The sequence below is a fragment of the Helobdella robusta genome, assembly GCF_000326865.2.
Source record: "Helobdella robusta unplaced genomic scaffold HELROscaffold_16, whole genome shotgun sequence".
Taxonomy (NCBI): Eukaryota; Metazoa; Annelida; class Clitellata; order Rhynchobdellida; family Glossiphoniidae; genus Helobdella; species Helobdella robusta.
Window position 1 is genome coordinate 969,361 of NW_008703893.1, and position 13,407 is coordinate 982,767.

Consider the following 13,407-nt stretch of genomic DNA (forward strand, 5'->3'; position numbering starts at 1 on the left):
TTATTTAACTATCATTTTTAAACATTTAAATGTTATCATCTTGATTGGTCATTCGTATCAGTACCATCGTCGTCTTCATCGTCATTATTTATTATATTCCATGACAACGGCTTTATCATTGGCATCACATTCATCATCATCGTCATCATTGTCGCCTTCATCATTATTTTTTTGTAATCAAGTAATTATTATTATTATTATCATCATCATCATCATCATCATCATCATCATCATCATCATCGTCATCATCATCCTCCAGGTGTTTGCAAACGGATTGAAAGCAGAAGCCGGCCTGAATGATGATGTGATAAGTCGCATGCTACCGTCACTCATTCAACTCATTTCCTTCCATCGTTCATTCCTTCAACACATTTTGGCACTCAGAAACTCCACGGAGGGTAAACAACAGCCACAACAACAGCAGCAACAACAACAACAGCCACAACAACAACAGTCACAACCACAACAGCCACAACCACAACAGCCACAACCACAACAGCCACAACCACAACAGCAACACAAACAGCAGCTTCAAATTAATGCAAAAAGTTTGTTAGAGCAAGAGTCTGGAGTAGAGCAACAACAACAACAACAGCAGCAGCAACAACAACAGCAACAACAACAACAATATTATCATCATCAGCAACATCAACAATTAAATGCAGCTGCCAAGAATGTCCAGAAAGTTGACGATAACGTGTACAATGATGATGGTAATGATCGCAATGATAAATGTATCGGTCGAATCGGTCCAACATTGAGTCGCCTGGTTAGTGCTGATGATGATGATGATGGTGGTAGTGATGATGATGGTAGTGATGATGATGGTTTTGTGGTGGTAATAATAATGGTGATGATGTTGGTGGTGACGAAGATATATATATATATATATATATATATATATATATATATATATATATATATATATATATATATATATATATATATAAGATGATCTATAGCAACAATAATTTCATCATCTTCATCACCACGATGACAATGGAGATGATGAAATGGTTTTCAAGATAATTACATGATTGTAATAATGATGACAGTCTAACGTAAAATGTACATATATATATATATATATATATATATGTATTGGATTATATATATATATATATATATATGTATTGGATTATATATATATATATATATATATAATGGTTAATAATTGCGAGTGTATTAATCTGGGGTGCACTTTAGCTTATAGAAATATGGGAAAAAAGTTGCCGTTATTTGTTTTTTTTCAGTGTTGCTGCTATTAAAATTATTATTGTTATTATTTTTGTTGTATTTGTTGTTATTATTGTTGTTGTTGTTGCTGCTGTTGTTTAGTTTCGATTCGTATTTTAGTCAATAAATAGAATTTATTAACCAAAAGAATTAGTGGGAGGAGCTTCTTATAATTTGAAAGAAAGCATTAATTGATGATATTGTGTTTAAACTGTGACTGAGTGTTTTATCAATCAGTTAATGAATCATTGAACCAGTCAGGTCACTCGATCATTCACAACTTATCACCCAAACAATTGAGCAATCAAACGATGAATCAAACTGATAACCAAACCAGCAATCAATCTACCAATCTATCAATCAATTATTTAAATAATCAATCAACAATCACTCAACAGCCAGCCTACCATTCAATTGGCCAACCATTCAACAAGTGCCAAATTAAAAACCAGCGAAAAACTTAACAATTAATCGATCAACCACTTAACCAAACAATTACTCTGTCAATCAACCAATCAGTCAACAAACAAACCAATCAACTAATCAATCAACCAATCAATCAATAAACCAATCAACCACCTAACCATTCAATCATTCAACCAACCAACCAACCGACAAACAGTTCAGTGGGGATAACGGCAACCAGATGGTCCAGGTTTACAGTGATTTTTGTTCGAAGCACTCGGAGGCAGTCCACATCTACAAGGAAGTTCTGAAAAATGATGCTAACGCGCAGAAGTTCTTTAAAGTAAGTTTCTGTCTGTCAATCTGTCTGTCTGTCTGTCTGTTTTTTGTCTGTCTGTTCTTCTGTATGTAAGTATGTATATAAGTCTGTTTGTTTTTTGTTTGTTGCTCTGTATAATTTGTCTGTCTGTTTGTTTGTCTGTCTGTTTGTTTGTCTAAGGTAGTGAATTAATGTGTCGAGGAATAGATGGATAAATAAAATAATAGATACCAATAAACTAAAAAATTGATTGATAGATAGATGGATGGATAGACGATGGTTGGATGGATAGATGGATGGATAGATTGATGGAGAGACAGAGAGGAGGAGTTAATGGATAGACTCGCTGATTGATGGTTAATTTATTGATAAGCAGGCTCACAAACTATATGATGGATGAGTTGACTAAATAACATGAAGATGTGTTGATGAATGTCTGACGATTTATTTGTTGTGTTGTTGGAACAACTGCAAACAAACCATCCCTACAAAGTTCATCAAACGGAAATGACGTCAGTAAAAAAAATTACACTAATTCAGTTGGGTCTTCGAAACAACAACCAACGTTTTAACAATAGCATCAACGAAATTTACTATCACAGCAAAAATAACATTAACAATAACAACAACAAAACCATCAAATAGAAAAGCAACACAAAACATTTGCTAGAAAATACATTAACATTATTATTATTCTTATAGATTTTTTTGTTATAGTTGTAACAACGACAACAACCGCATAAACGTAAACAAAAATGCATTCATTATAGCAACAGCAACAACAACAACAACCACAACAACAACAACAACAACAACAGCCACAACAACAACCACAACGTCAACCACAACGTCAACCACAACATAAACATCAACAACAACAACATTCAAAACAGCGGTGTAACAGCAATCCACTATGCAAGAGATTAACAATTCCGGAATGTGTCCTCTTGGTAGCTCAGCGTCCCACTAAATATCCCCTACTGATCGAGCCAATCCTTGAAATGGCTCCACGTACGTCTTGTTTTTCTGTTGTTTTTTTTCTGTTGTTTTGTTTGTTTTGTTGCTTTGTTTGTTTTGTGTCATGTTTGTTTTGTTTGTTTAGTTTTTGTATCGTTTTTTTAATATGTTTTAATTAAATAACCCAAATTTTTTTTGACAAATAATAACAGTTATACAATTTATTAAGTTTAAATTTCTACCACGAACCTATTATACCAGCTGGTAGCGAAGAACGTCGATCACTGCAAGAATGTTTGTCACTCTGCAGAAATGTACTGGACAATATCAATCGGTCAGTTGACCTGAAGTCTCGCCGAAACAAGTTGATCGAGATATTCGCTAGAGTCGAAGCCAAATCCATGCTTACTATATATAATGAAGTTTCAAAGGTTTGCTTGTGTGTGTATGTGTGTTTGTTTGTGTTTGTGTGGTGTGTGTGTGTGTGTGTGGTATGTGTGTGTGTAACGAAAAATATGTATGAAATAATTTTTGTATGTGTAAAATGTCGTTTTATGTTCCCTATGTTTGTTCGCGTTACTGTACAGCGATGTGCATCTAAGAGGAAGATTTTTTTTCACTGGTAGCTTTCGTTGGTTTTATTTACTTTCACTTGAATGCAATTATAATGACAATGACGACAACGAAGTTGTTGAATGAGTTACGTAAAGATGAAAAATTACGATGATAAACAAAAGAACAACAATAACAATGCAACCACCAGAAAAATAACAATAATAATTACAACAACAACAACAATAATAGCAACAGTATCAGCAATAAATATCGACTAAGACGTAGAATTATAACTGGTGGCGTGCATTTATTTTATTGATGATTAATTACATTGTGCATACCATCGTGCCAGAAATTATCAATGTCAGACAAGGAAGACTCCAGATTGTACGTATATGATGGCAATGTGAAGGTGGTCTGCAACAAAACAAAAACCGCTGGTCAGCCATTTACTTTTTTTCTCACTCACTCACTCACTCACTCACTCACTCACTCACTCACTCATTCATTCACTCTTTCATTCATTCACTCATTCATTCATCTTTATCATTTTTGTCTTCATCATCTTGTTTGTTATTGCCTTCATCATTGTCATATTCTTCTACATCTTCATCAATGTAAGCATCATCTCTATAGCCTTATTACAACTGCTACCCATTTTTGATGATGGATAATCATATCATCATCATCATAGTCATCTACTTCATCATCCTACAATCATCTTGATAATTTTATCGTCGTCATCATCATCGTCATCCTCTTCATCATTCTAAAATCCTCTTCATAATTTCATCATCGTCGTCATCGTCATCCTCTTCATCATTCTACAATCATCTTCATAATTTCCTCATCGTCGTCATCATTGTCATCTTCTTCATCATTCTACAATCATCTTCATAATTTCATCATCATCGTCGTCATCGTAGACGTGTATGCCGTCCTTACGAATGATATCCTTTTTCTGTTCTTGGACATGGGACAAAAATTGATGCTCTTTGCCTTGGAATCGAAGGTAGTTTTTGTTTTTCTTATAATTATTGTTTTTTTTTTGTTACATTATTATCTTTATTATTATTTCTTACGTGAATACACGCATTGCACACGCACGCATACGCACGCGCACGCACACAATGCGTGCAATAGACGGGGATCTTTTTGCGTTCGAATTTGGTGGCTGTAACAGCAGGACCAGGCGCCTTAACCACTACACCATATCACCGCTATTTACAACATCAATTTAGCTACTGACCAATAACCAACCAATCAAACGACCAACCATTCAAACAATTTTCTAACAGTTAAACGCGGTAATCAGCCTGAAGAACATATACCTGCGTGAAAAAAATGACTCGAGAGATGGCAAGGGTCTCTACCTGCTCAGCAACTCTCCTAATCCTGAAATGTGGGCCCTGTTGTTCAAATCATCGGAGGAAAGATCGAAGTGGATGAACTTGCTAAGAGATGCAATCCAGCAGGCCTCCAACAATTTCGTTTCGAAAAACTTCAACAACGTTTCTCATGTTTCGACAGCTGTTGTCGTGGGAGGAAATAATTGTAGCGGCGGTAGCAGTGGTGTGGCTTGCAGTAGTGGCAATGTTTGTGGTGGTGGTGGTGAAGAGCGTGGCAACCAGGTTTCAGTGGAGGCTATGTTAGGTTGGTTGGATGGTTTTACAGCCACCAATCTGTGTCACTTTAAAAAATTGTTTTTGTTTGTTTTCGTATGTTTGAACCTCTAATTACGTCTTCGAAACGAGTACAAATGTTTTTGTTGGATTTTTGTGATGTCATTTCAACACTGCTAACTCCGATTCGTAAAGAGTGGTTATTCTTAATTAACCGATGAAATGTTGAACTCTGAAAAACAATGACTAATTATTTAATTAATTATTCTTTCCCAGAAAAACTGAAGCAGAAAGACATGGAAATAAGCCACCTGTTGAAAGAAAAGTTGCAAATATCAAAGGACATCATCGCTTGCATGTCGGGAAAAAAATATCAAAAGAATGTTAAGGAGGTTTGTTAGAATTGGGTGAATAATAATTACAAGAAAAAATTAATATGGAATTAGTAACTTGCTGATTGAATAGTTTGTTTTTTCCTTCATCATTGTTGTTTTTCATCGTGCTAATTTTTCCACACCTACTGAGTAACGATCTAACGTTTGTGCCACAAAGTTCGAAACGCCCACACACAATAAGAGCCACGCATATGCGCTTGAGTTGTAAGGGGATAGTCTTCAAGTTTCCAGAAAAATGCATTTCAATTGTGTCTCATTTATTGTCTGAGTTATCTTCACAGTTGCCTGAATGCTCTATGCTTGACTGATTTGTTGCTAGCTTGATTTATAATGTTAAAAAACAATGTATCTTGATTTGATTCTAGATATAAATAGCCAGATTTATCTTTTTTATTCGCAGATTAATTGCATGTCTCAAGTTCATGACCACAGTTCGACGAACATCCTTCATGAGTGCTTAAATTCCATAGTGACGGAAGGTAGTTTCTTAACTTTTTTTCTCTATTAATCAATTACTCAATAAATTATTCAATCATTTAATTATTCAACCAATCAACGACCTGACCAATCAACCAATCAAAGACCTAACCAATCAACCAATCAACGACCTAACCAATCAACCAATCAACCAATCAACGACCTAACCAATCAACCAATCATCGATCAGGCACGAGACTTCTCCATCTCTCCTCCATGACGCCGAACTCTACGGAGAGCATAGATTCATTCCTGTCACGTGATCTCGATGAACTTGACGCCACTGCCAACAACAACAACAACAATAACAACACCAATGACAGCAACAATATTGGCAACAACAACAACGCAAATAATTTGTTGCCGAAAAGAGCAGAAACTTTCGCTGGTTTCGACTGTAAGAAGCCTTCTGTTGAAGGTTTGTGCTGCTTGTATCTAATTTGTATTTTGGGGCGGCTAGATAGCGTAATGGTTAAAGGTGCTTGATCCTGTTTTGCAGTCACCTAGTTCAAACGCCAAATGATCCCCGCTGTATGTTTGATACATGATTTTCAGATGTTTTACGTAAGGTCTGAGCACATGTTGTTGAAGTGAATGTAATAAGAGGAAATGACTTTTAACTTTTTAGTATTTTATATTTAATAAAAATTTTTATAATTTTTATAAATTTTTTTAAAATAATAATTTTTATAAATTTTTTAAATAATTTTCACTAGTTGTAGTAATTATGAAAAAATATCTGTATATACTGTGATTATAATCGCATATTATACATCCTCACCAAAATCAGGTCAAGTCATCACTCGACCTACATCTGCAACCCTCTCCAAAAAGATGATGGCTCCTAACAACAACAACGGACCAATAAACGAGGCCAGCAACAACAACGACCATGACGTCAACGCAACTTCATCGATGACATCACTCACGTCGGCCATGCGTAGTTCAACGACCTCTGGAGTTCAAAGTTCAACCCACGAAGGTCACCGAGTGACATTTCAAGGACATCCTGCCCTGGACGATGACCAATGTTTGTGCGTGGCCAGGATTTTGACGTCTGCCCAGTTTATTTCCGTTCGTGTTTTGTTCTGACATGTCATTAACATCATTTCGTATCTTCCAGACAGACCATTCATTATTTTATATGGAAAGTTAGAAATTATTTAAATTGCGTCTCACAGAGCTGTTAACACGTGTTGAATGTCTTGCTAGAATAGTGTGGTCTGCTGATATTTATAAATATTATATTATTAAATCACAGGTTATATATATTTTAATTTATTCATCTATTTATTCATTTTTTTTCAGGCACATGCTGTCTGTCAGGCCACTGAAATATTAAGGTTATAAATGAGTATATTTTAAAATAAAAATTTGTATTCATGGTTTTTGATAACCAAAAATTAGAGCAAGCCAAAAAAAATGGATGGTCAATTTTTGAATTCAAATTTATTGAAATATTTAATTTATCAATAGATTGAAGAATGAGTTGGCTTGTAGTGGACATTTTTCAAATACGGCAACGAACTACTCAACATCGTCATCATCGTTACCATCTGCTGCTTTTGTGTCATCTTCATCCTCCTCAGTGTCTTCATCATCGTTTTCTTCGTCATCTTCACTCACATCGTTGGCGTCACTGAAGTCAAGTATGACGACGACAACAACGACGTTATCGTCATCGTCGTCGTTGTTGTTGTATGCGTCTACAACAATAGACACAGCAACAACAACTGCAACGACAACCACAACATCAACTCACCTTTCAAACGAAACATCAACATTAGTTTCACCAACAACAATAACATCACTAACAACAACAACAACATCACAATTAACAACAACAACATCACTAACAACAACAACATCACTAACAACAACATCAGTATCGACGATGACGTCACCGACGACATCAACCCCCAACAGCAAAAACATCAAAAGACCGACTTTTCTATCTTTGGATCCATTCTTGAAGCCAGTTACGTTGAAAAAACTTCATCTTTGTTCACCACTTGGCAACATCAAACTCACAAACAACAACAACAACAACAACAACATCATCATCAACAACAACAACAACAACAACAATAATAATAATAATAATAATGTTATAGACACTAACTTAATTAATGACAACAACATTGCTAACAATATAACAGTTGACAACAACATCAACCCAAACAACATCAGCAACGACTTTTTTACTGCCGGCATTAATAATAATTTAACATCAACACCTATTGAAAATAAAACATTAAAAACAATTATTACATCAACGACAACAACAACAACAGTAACACTAACAACAACTAATACTTTTACTACTACATCATCATCAACAACAACAACAACGACATACTGCATGCCACAAATTCTAACAACAGCTATTTCTTCAACAAAAATTGACAGTTCATTTGCATCCACATCATCATTATCAACAACGTTATCATCATCTTCTTCATCATCAGCAGCATCAGCAGCAGCAACAGTAGCTACAACAGCGTTACTATCATCGATTCCATCCCACTGCCAATGCAAAAGCAGTAGCTACAGAAACGTTGCTGACACCAGCTGCGGTGGTTTTGGTTCTAATTTTAGCAGCTTTGAGTTTTTCCAAAGGTCAAACAGTTTTACATCGGTTGACGAGCCAAAAAAATTTCCAAAACTTTTAAAAACGAAATCAAAGGCTACCCACAATTTATCATTTAAAGAGAACGACGACGACGACGATGATGACGTTGTTATTGTAGATGTTGATGATGATGGTGACGATGACGACGATGAAGTTGCTGCTGCTGCTGTTTGCGAAGACGACAACGATGTCATTCTATGTGAAAGAATCGTCGATGATGACATTAAGGATGATGCAAGCAACGACATTGACAAAAAAATTAATAAAAGCAGCAACTACAACAATAATAATAACACTAATAACAACAGCAACATCCAAATCACTAATCAAAATATCGACAACAATATCCTAAACATCAACAACGACATCCAAGTTACTGGCAACGACAACAGTGAAAATATTTCTATATCACATTCACCATTGGAAATTGTAATGAAAGACGACGACGATGATTATGACGTAGTTGAAAATAAAAATTGTGGAGTTATTAATAATATTAATAATAACAATAATAATGGTGGTGATGATGATGATGTAAAATTCTTGGGTGATAATCATCATGATGACGTCATAAATTTTATCGCTGTGGCAGGACCAATCAACAAAAGCGAGAAAAATATGACGTCAACATCAAATCAAAACAACAACAACACTATGAGCATCAACATACACACCAACGCTAACAACAACACAAACTACGAATTCAACAAAAACATTAGCAAGTTAATCGGCAATAGCAGCATCAGCAAGTCAAACGTGGAACTCTCAAAAAACATTAACAACAACAACAATAACAACAACAACAACAGCAACAGCAACAATTTTTACGAGAACAACAATATTACACCAACACTGAGTCAAAGTCACAACGAATTGATCTCAAGTAACAACAACAACAATAATAATAATAACAACAACAATAGTAATAATAATAACATCAACCATGACAGCAATAAAATAATTAACAATGTCTTTCAAAACATTAAAAATAGCAACAACAAACCCAACAACAACAACAACAATAATAATAACAACAACAACAACAATAATAACAATTATATCAACAAAAGTAGGAACGATTGCTGTAGCTGCAGCAGCAGTAGTGGTAGTAGATTCAATGGCGACACCCTACTCTCAGCCTCGTCGACATCATTGTCCATTTATTTCCATTAAATATTATTTTTATATTTTCATTCTTATTTTATTCTTCTTCTTATTATTTTTATTATTCTATTTTTTCTTCGAAATTTTGAACAACTCTCAATAATATAATATAATATCCTTGATAAAAATATAAACAAACGTAGTCACACACACACATACACACGCACGCACGTACACACACATACACAGAGACCTACACACACACAAAGAGAGACACACATAAAAACACATTGACACATATATATTATTTTATTGTAAATATCTATATCTGTGTGTATATTCATTCATGGCTAAGTATTTACGTTTCTTGTTTATCGATGCTTTCGGTAGCGAAGCAGAACTCCACCTCTTTGACTTTGTATATTTTTTTCAGAAATATATGTCACTATTTGACAATTTTGAACGAAATTTATTTGATTATTTATTTATTTGTTTGTTTGTTTGTTTAAATATTCGCGAATATTATTATTGTAATCCGTTATATTGTTTCGTTAAGTTGTTAATATTAGCGTGAACAAACTTAACAAAATTTTTTTTTTCGCATTCGAGTTCATACACATCGAACAGGAAAAATGACAAAGCCGTATAAATGACTGGTGACTCCAATTTATTCATTCATTCGTTCGTTCGTTCATTCATTCATTCATTCACACATTCATCCGTTTGTTCGTTTGTTCATTTGTTCGTTCGTTCATTTATTAGTTAGTTTGATTGTCCCTTTGTTTATTCGTTTTCTAGCTTATTCATTCGTTCGTTTATTCATTTGTTCATACATCCATTCATTCGTTCAATCGTTCATTCATTCAATCATTTATTCATTCATCTATTCATTCACCAATTCACTCATTTGTTTGTTTTTTCAATTATATATAAAATATATAAATATAAATAAATATATATATATATATATATATATATATATATATATATTTTAAAGTGTTAAGCTTTACGTCGTGTTTTTTGTTGTAACGCACGGTATTCTTTTCAATGTAATTTTTTCCGCGTTTCGTTTTTGGCGCCAAATTTTATGGCTTATTTATTATTTTTCATCTCACCATCGCCATCCTCATCATATTATCATCACTATCATCTTATCAACATCATCATCTTATCATCACCGTCTCCAATTATCACAATTATCATTTCAGCGGGCTACAATCTTTCATCATCCGCTCATCCAATCTTCTCCCAACGCAATCATCTTTTTATCATCATTTTCATCGTTTCATAATAAATCACATTAACTTTTAGTAACAACATCATCATTCTCGTTATCATCACGTAATTATCATCATCATCAATCAATCGATCGATCGATCGATCAATCAATCAATCAATCAATCAATCAATCAATCAATCAATCAATCAATCAATCAATTAACCAATTAATCAATATCTATAAATCTATAAATCAAGCATTCATTATCATCAATCATTTAATTTTCAATGTTTATACAGAAAAAAACATATTTTTACAAATTTTTACTAATGTAATAAATGTTTTGTACTACGTCTATAGAAACAGGCACGTACACACCCACACACACATACAAAACACACACAGACACATACATACATATCTACACAGACACACACACACAATACATAGCTATGTAATACCGTACGATGGTATTTATCAATTATTACATTTGATACCATAAAAATTGTTACTTGTTAATAACATTATTAGTATCCTCATCATCACTTGATAGTATCATCATCATTTTAACTTGATAGTATCATTTAATGCTGTATACATGATACCAATATAACGCTATATATTAAGGATAATACTAATGCTACTTCATATGAAGTTAATTATATTGAATAATAATATACTACTACTCCTAGAAGGTACAAGTATATTTCATGATGCGTTCATTCTTTTGTTTATTCATTCATTCGATTATTGATTCGTTCATTCGTTCGTTCGTTCGTTCATTCGTTCGGTCGTTCGTTCGTTCGTTCGTTCGTTCGTTCGTTCATTCATTCATTCATTTATTCATTCATTTATTCATTCATTCATTCATTCATTCGTTCGTTCATTCATTCTTTCATTGATGATGTGAACGTCCATATTGACGTGAAGCCATTAGATTTTCAAGAATAAATTATGTTAATCATACGATTTTTTCTAACCATTCGATTCGATATTTCTTTGAAGAATGGCGGATATAAATAATTACATATTCATAATCCTATTGCCACTAATAGCGATGTAGATTTATTATTTATAAATACGAAGAAATAAATATTTAAACACAAAACACACACACGCACGCACACAAACACACACACACATATATATATATATATATATATATATTATTTCAACAATAAAACAGATTTGTTGTTTATTGGTCGTAAATTTTAAATTCCTAAAATTTAATGCTTGAGAAAAAATCAATGTGTATATGCGTGTGTATGTGTGTACGTGTGTATGTGAGTGAGCATGTAAGTGTGTTTACGCTTATATGTGCGTGCGTGTCTGTGTGCAAATGAGTGAGTATGTGAATAATGTGTGAATGTATGCGTGTGTGAATGTAGGTCTGTAGGTACGTATGTAAATTACGTATATTTATAGACCAAAGCAATGGTATTATAAACACCGCAATAATACTGTAGCGATCGCAGATACCACAGATTGTATCGGCAATAATTATTCGTATTGTCTTTGGCATCGGTGATACTTTTGATACCGAGTTTAGAACTTTGAGATGGCCGAAACTTTTTAGACAGAAAATAATTGATACTAGATTCTAATACTTTTGAGTTTCACGTAGAGATATTTTTATTAATGATCATTTCAAAATTTAGCGCGCTTCAAAATTCGGCACTAGACATAATAAATGTTCATTTTAACTTACTTCAAATTCAATGATTCAAACAGTATCGGTTTTGGTATCGGTTTCGGTATCGGTTTTGGTATCGGTTTTGTTACGTTTTAAAGCCGAAACAGTATTGCGATAAAGTTTTTCAGTATTGTTAACAATCCTGCTTCCATTTCAAATTTATCAGATTTGCCTTATTTAATACAAATGATATCTTCCCTCAATGCGAGTTCATTCCATTTTATTCTTCTTTATAATTCACACAAATGTGTTTTTCATATTCAAATTTCCATTCACTCTATCCAAACACATAAATAATGCCACTTCTATTACTACTAATACTACTATTTCTATTATAACTATTACAACAACAACAACAACTACTACTACTACTACTAACTACTAATACTACTATTACTACTACTACTACTACTACTACTACTACTACTACTACTACTACTACTACTACTGCTACTACTACTACTACTAATAATAATAATAATAATAACAATAGACCCTACTATGAGTTCTTAAGTGTACAACTTTGACGCGCAAACAAATTCTTTACACGTTAGTAATCAGTAATTAAGTAGTCACTACAAACATCCTCAATCTCGAGTCGTGAACATTGATCAACAATCAACATACGACTGACAATTACTTAAGTGGCACGCACACGCACGCACGCAAACGCACGCACACGTGTGTGTGTAAAAATATTGGTATATAAGTATACATTATACACACACACTGTAGCACAAATTCATAGGTTCAGGTTTGAAAAGTTATTCGAACTGACTTTTAATTTAACGAA

At 33.6% G+C, this 13,407-nt stretch overlaps 1 protein-coding gene across 1 annotated transcript; it reads left to right on the forward strand.

The window, feature by feature from the left end:
- Positions 1-6,182: 6,182 nt before the first annotated feature.
- HELRODRAFT_169642 (hypothetical protein) lies at positions 6,183-9,771 on the forward strand (the record flags this gene model as incomplete). The annotated part of the gene is made up of 5 exons (XM_009015475.1): positions 6,183-6,384; positions 6,757-7,040; positions 7,275-7,309; positions 7,556-7,944; positions 8,435-9,771. 5 exons carry the CDS (start codon positions 6,183-6,185, stop codon positions 9,769-9,771), a joined length of 2,247 nt encoding a protein of 748 aa, XP_009013723.1.
- Between the last annotated feature and the right edge of the window lie 3,636 nt (positions 9,772-13,407).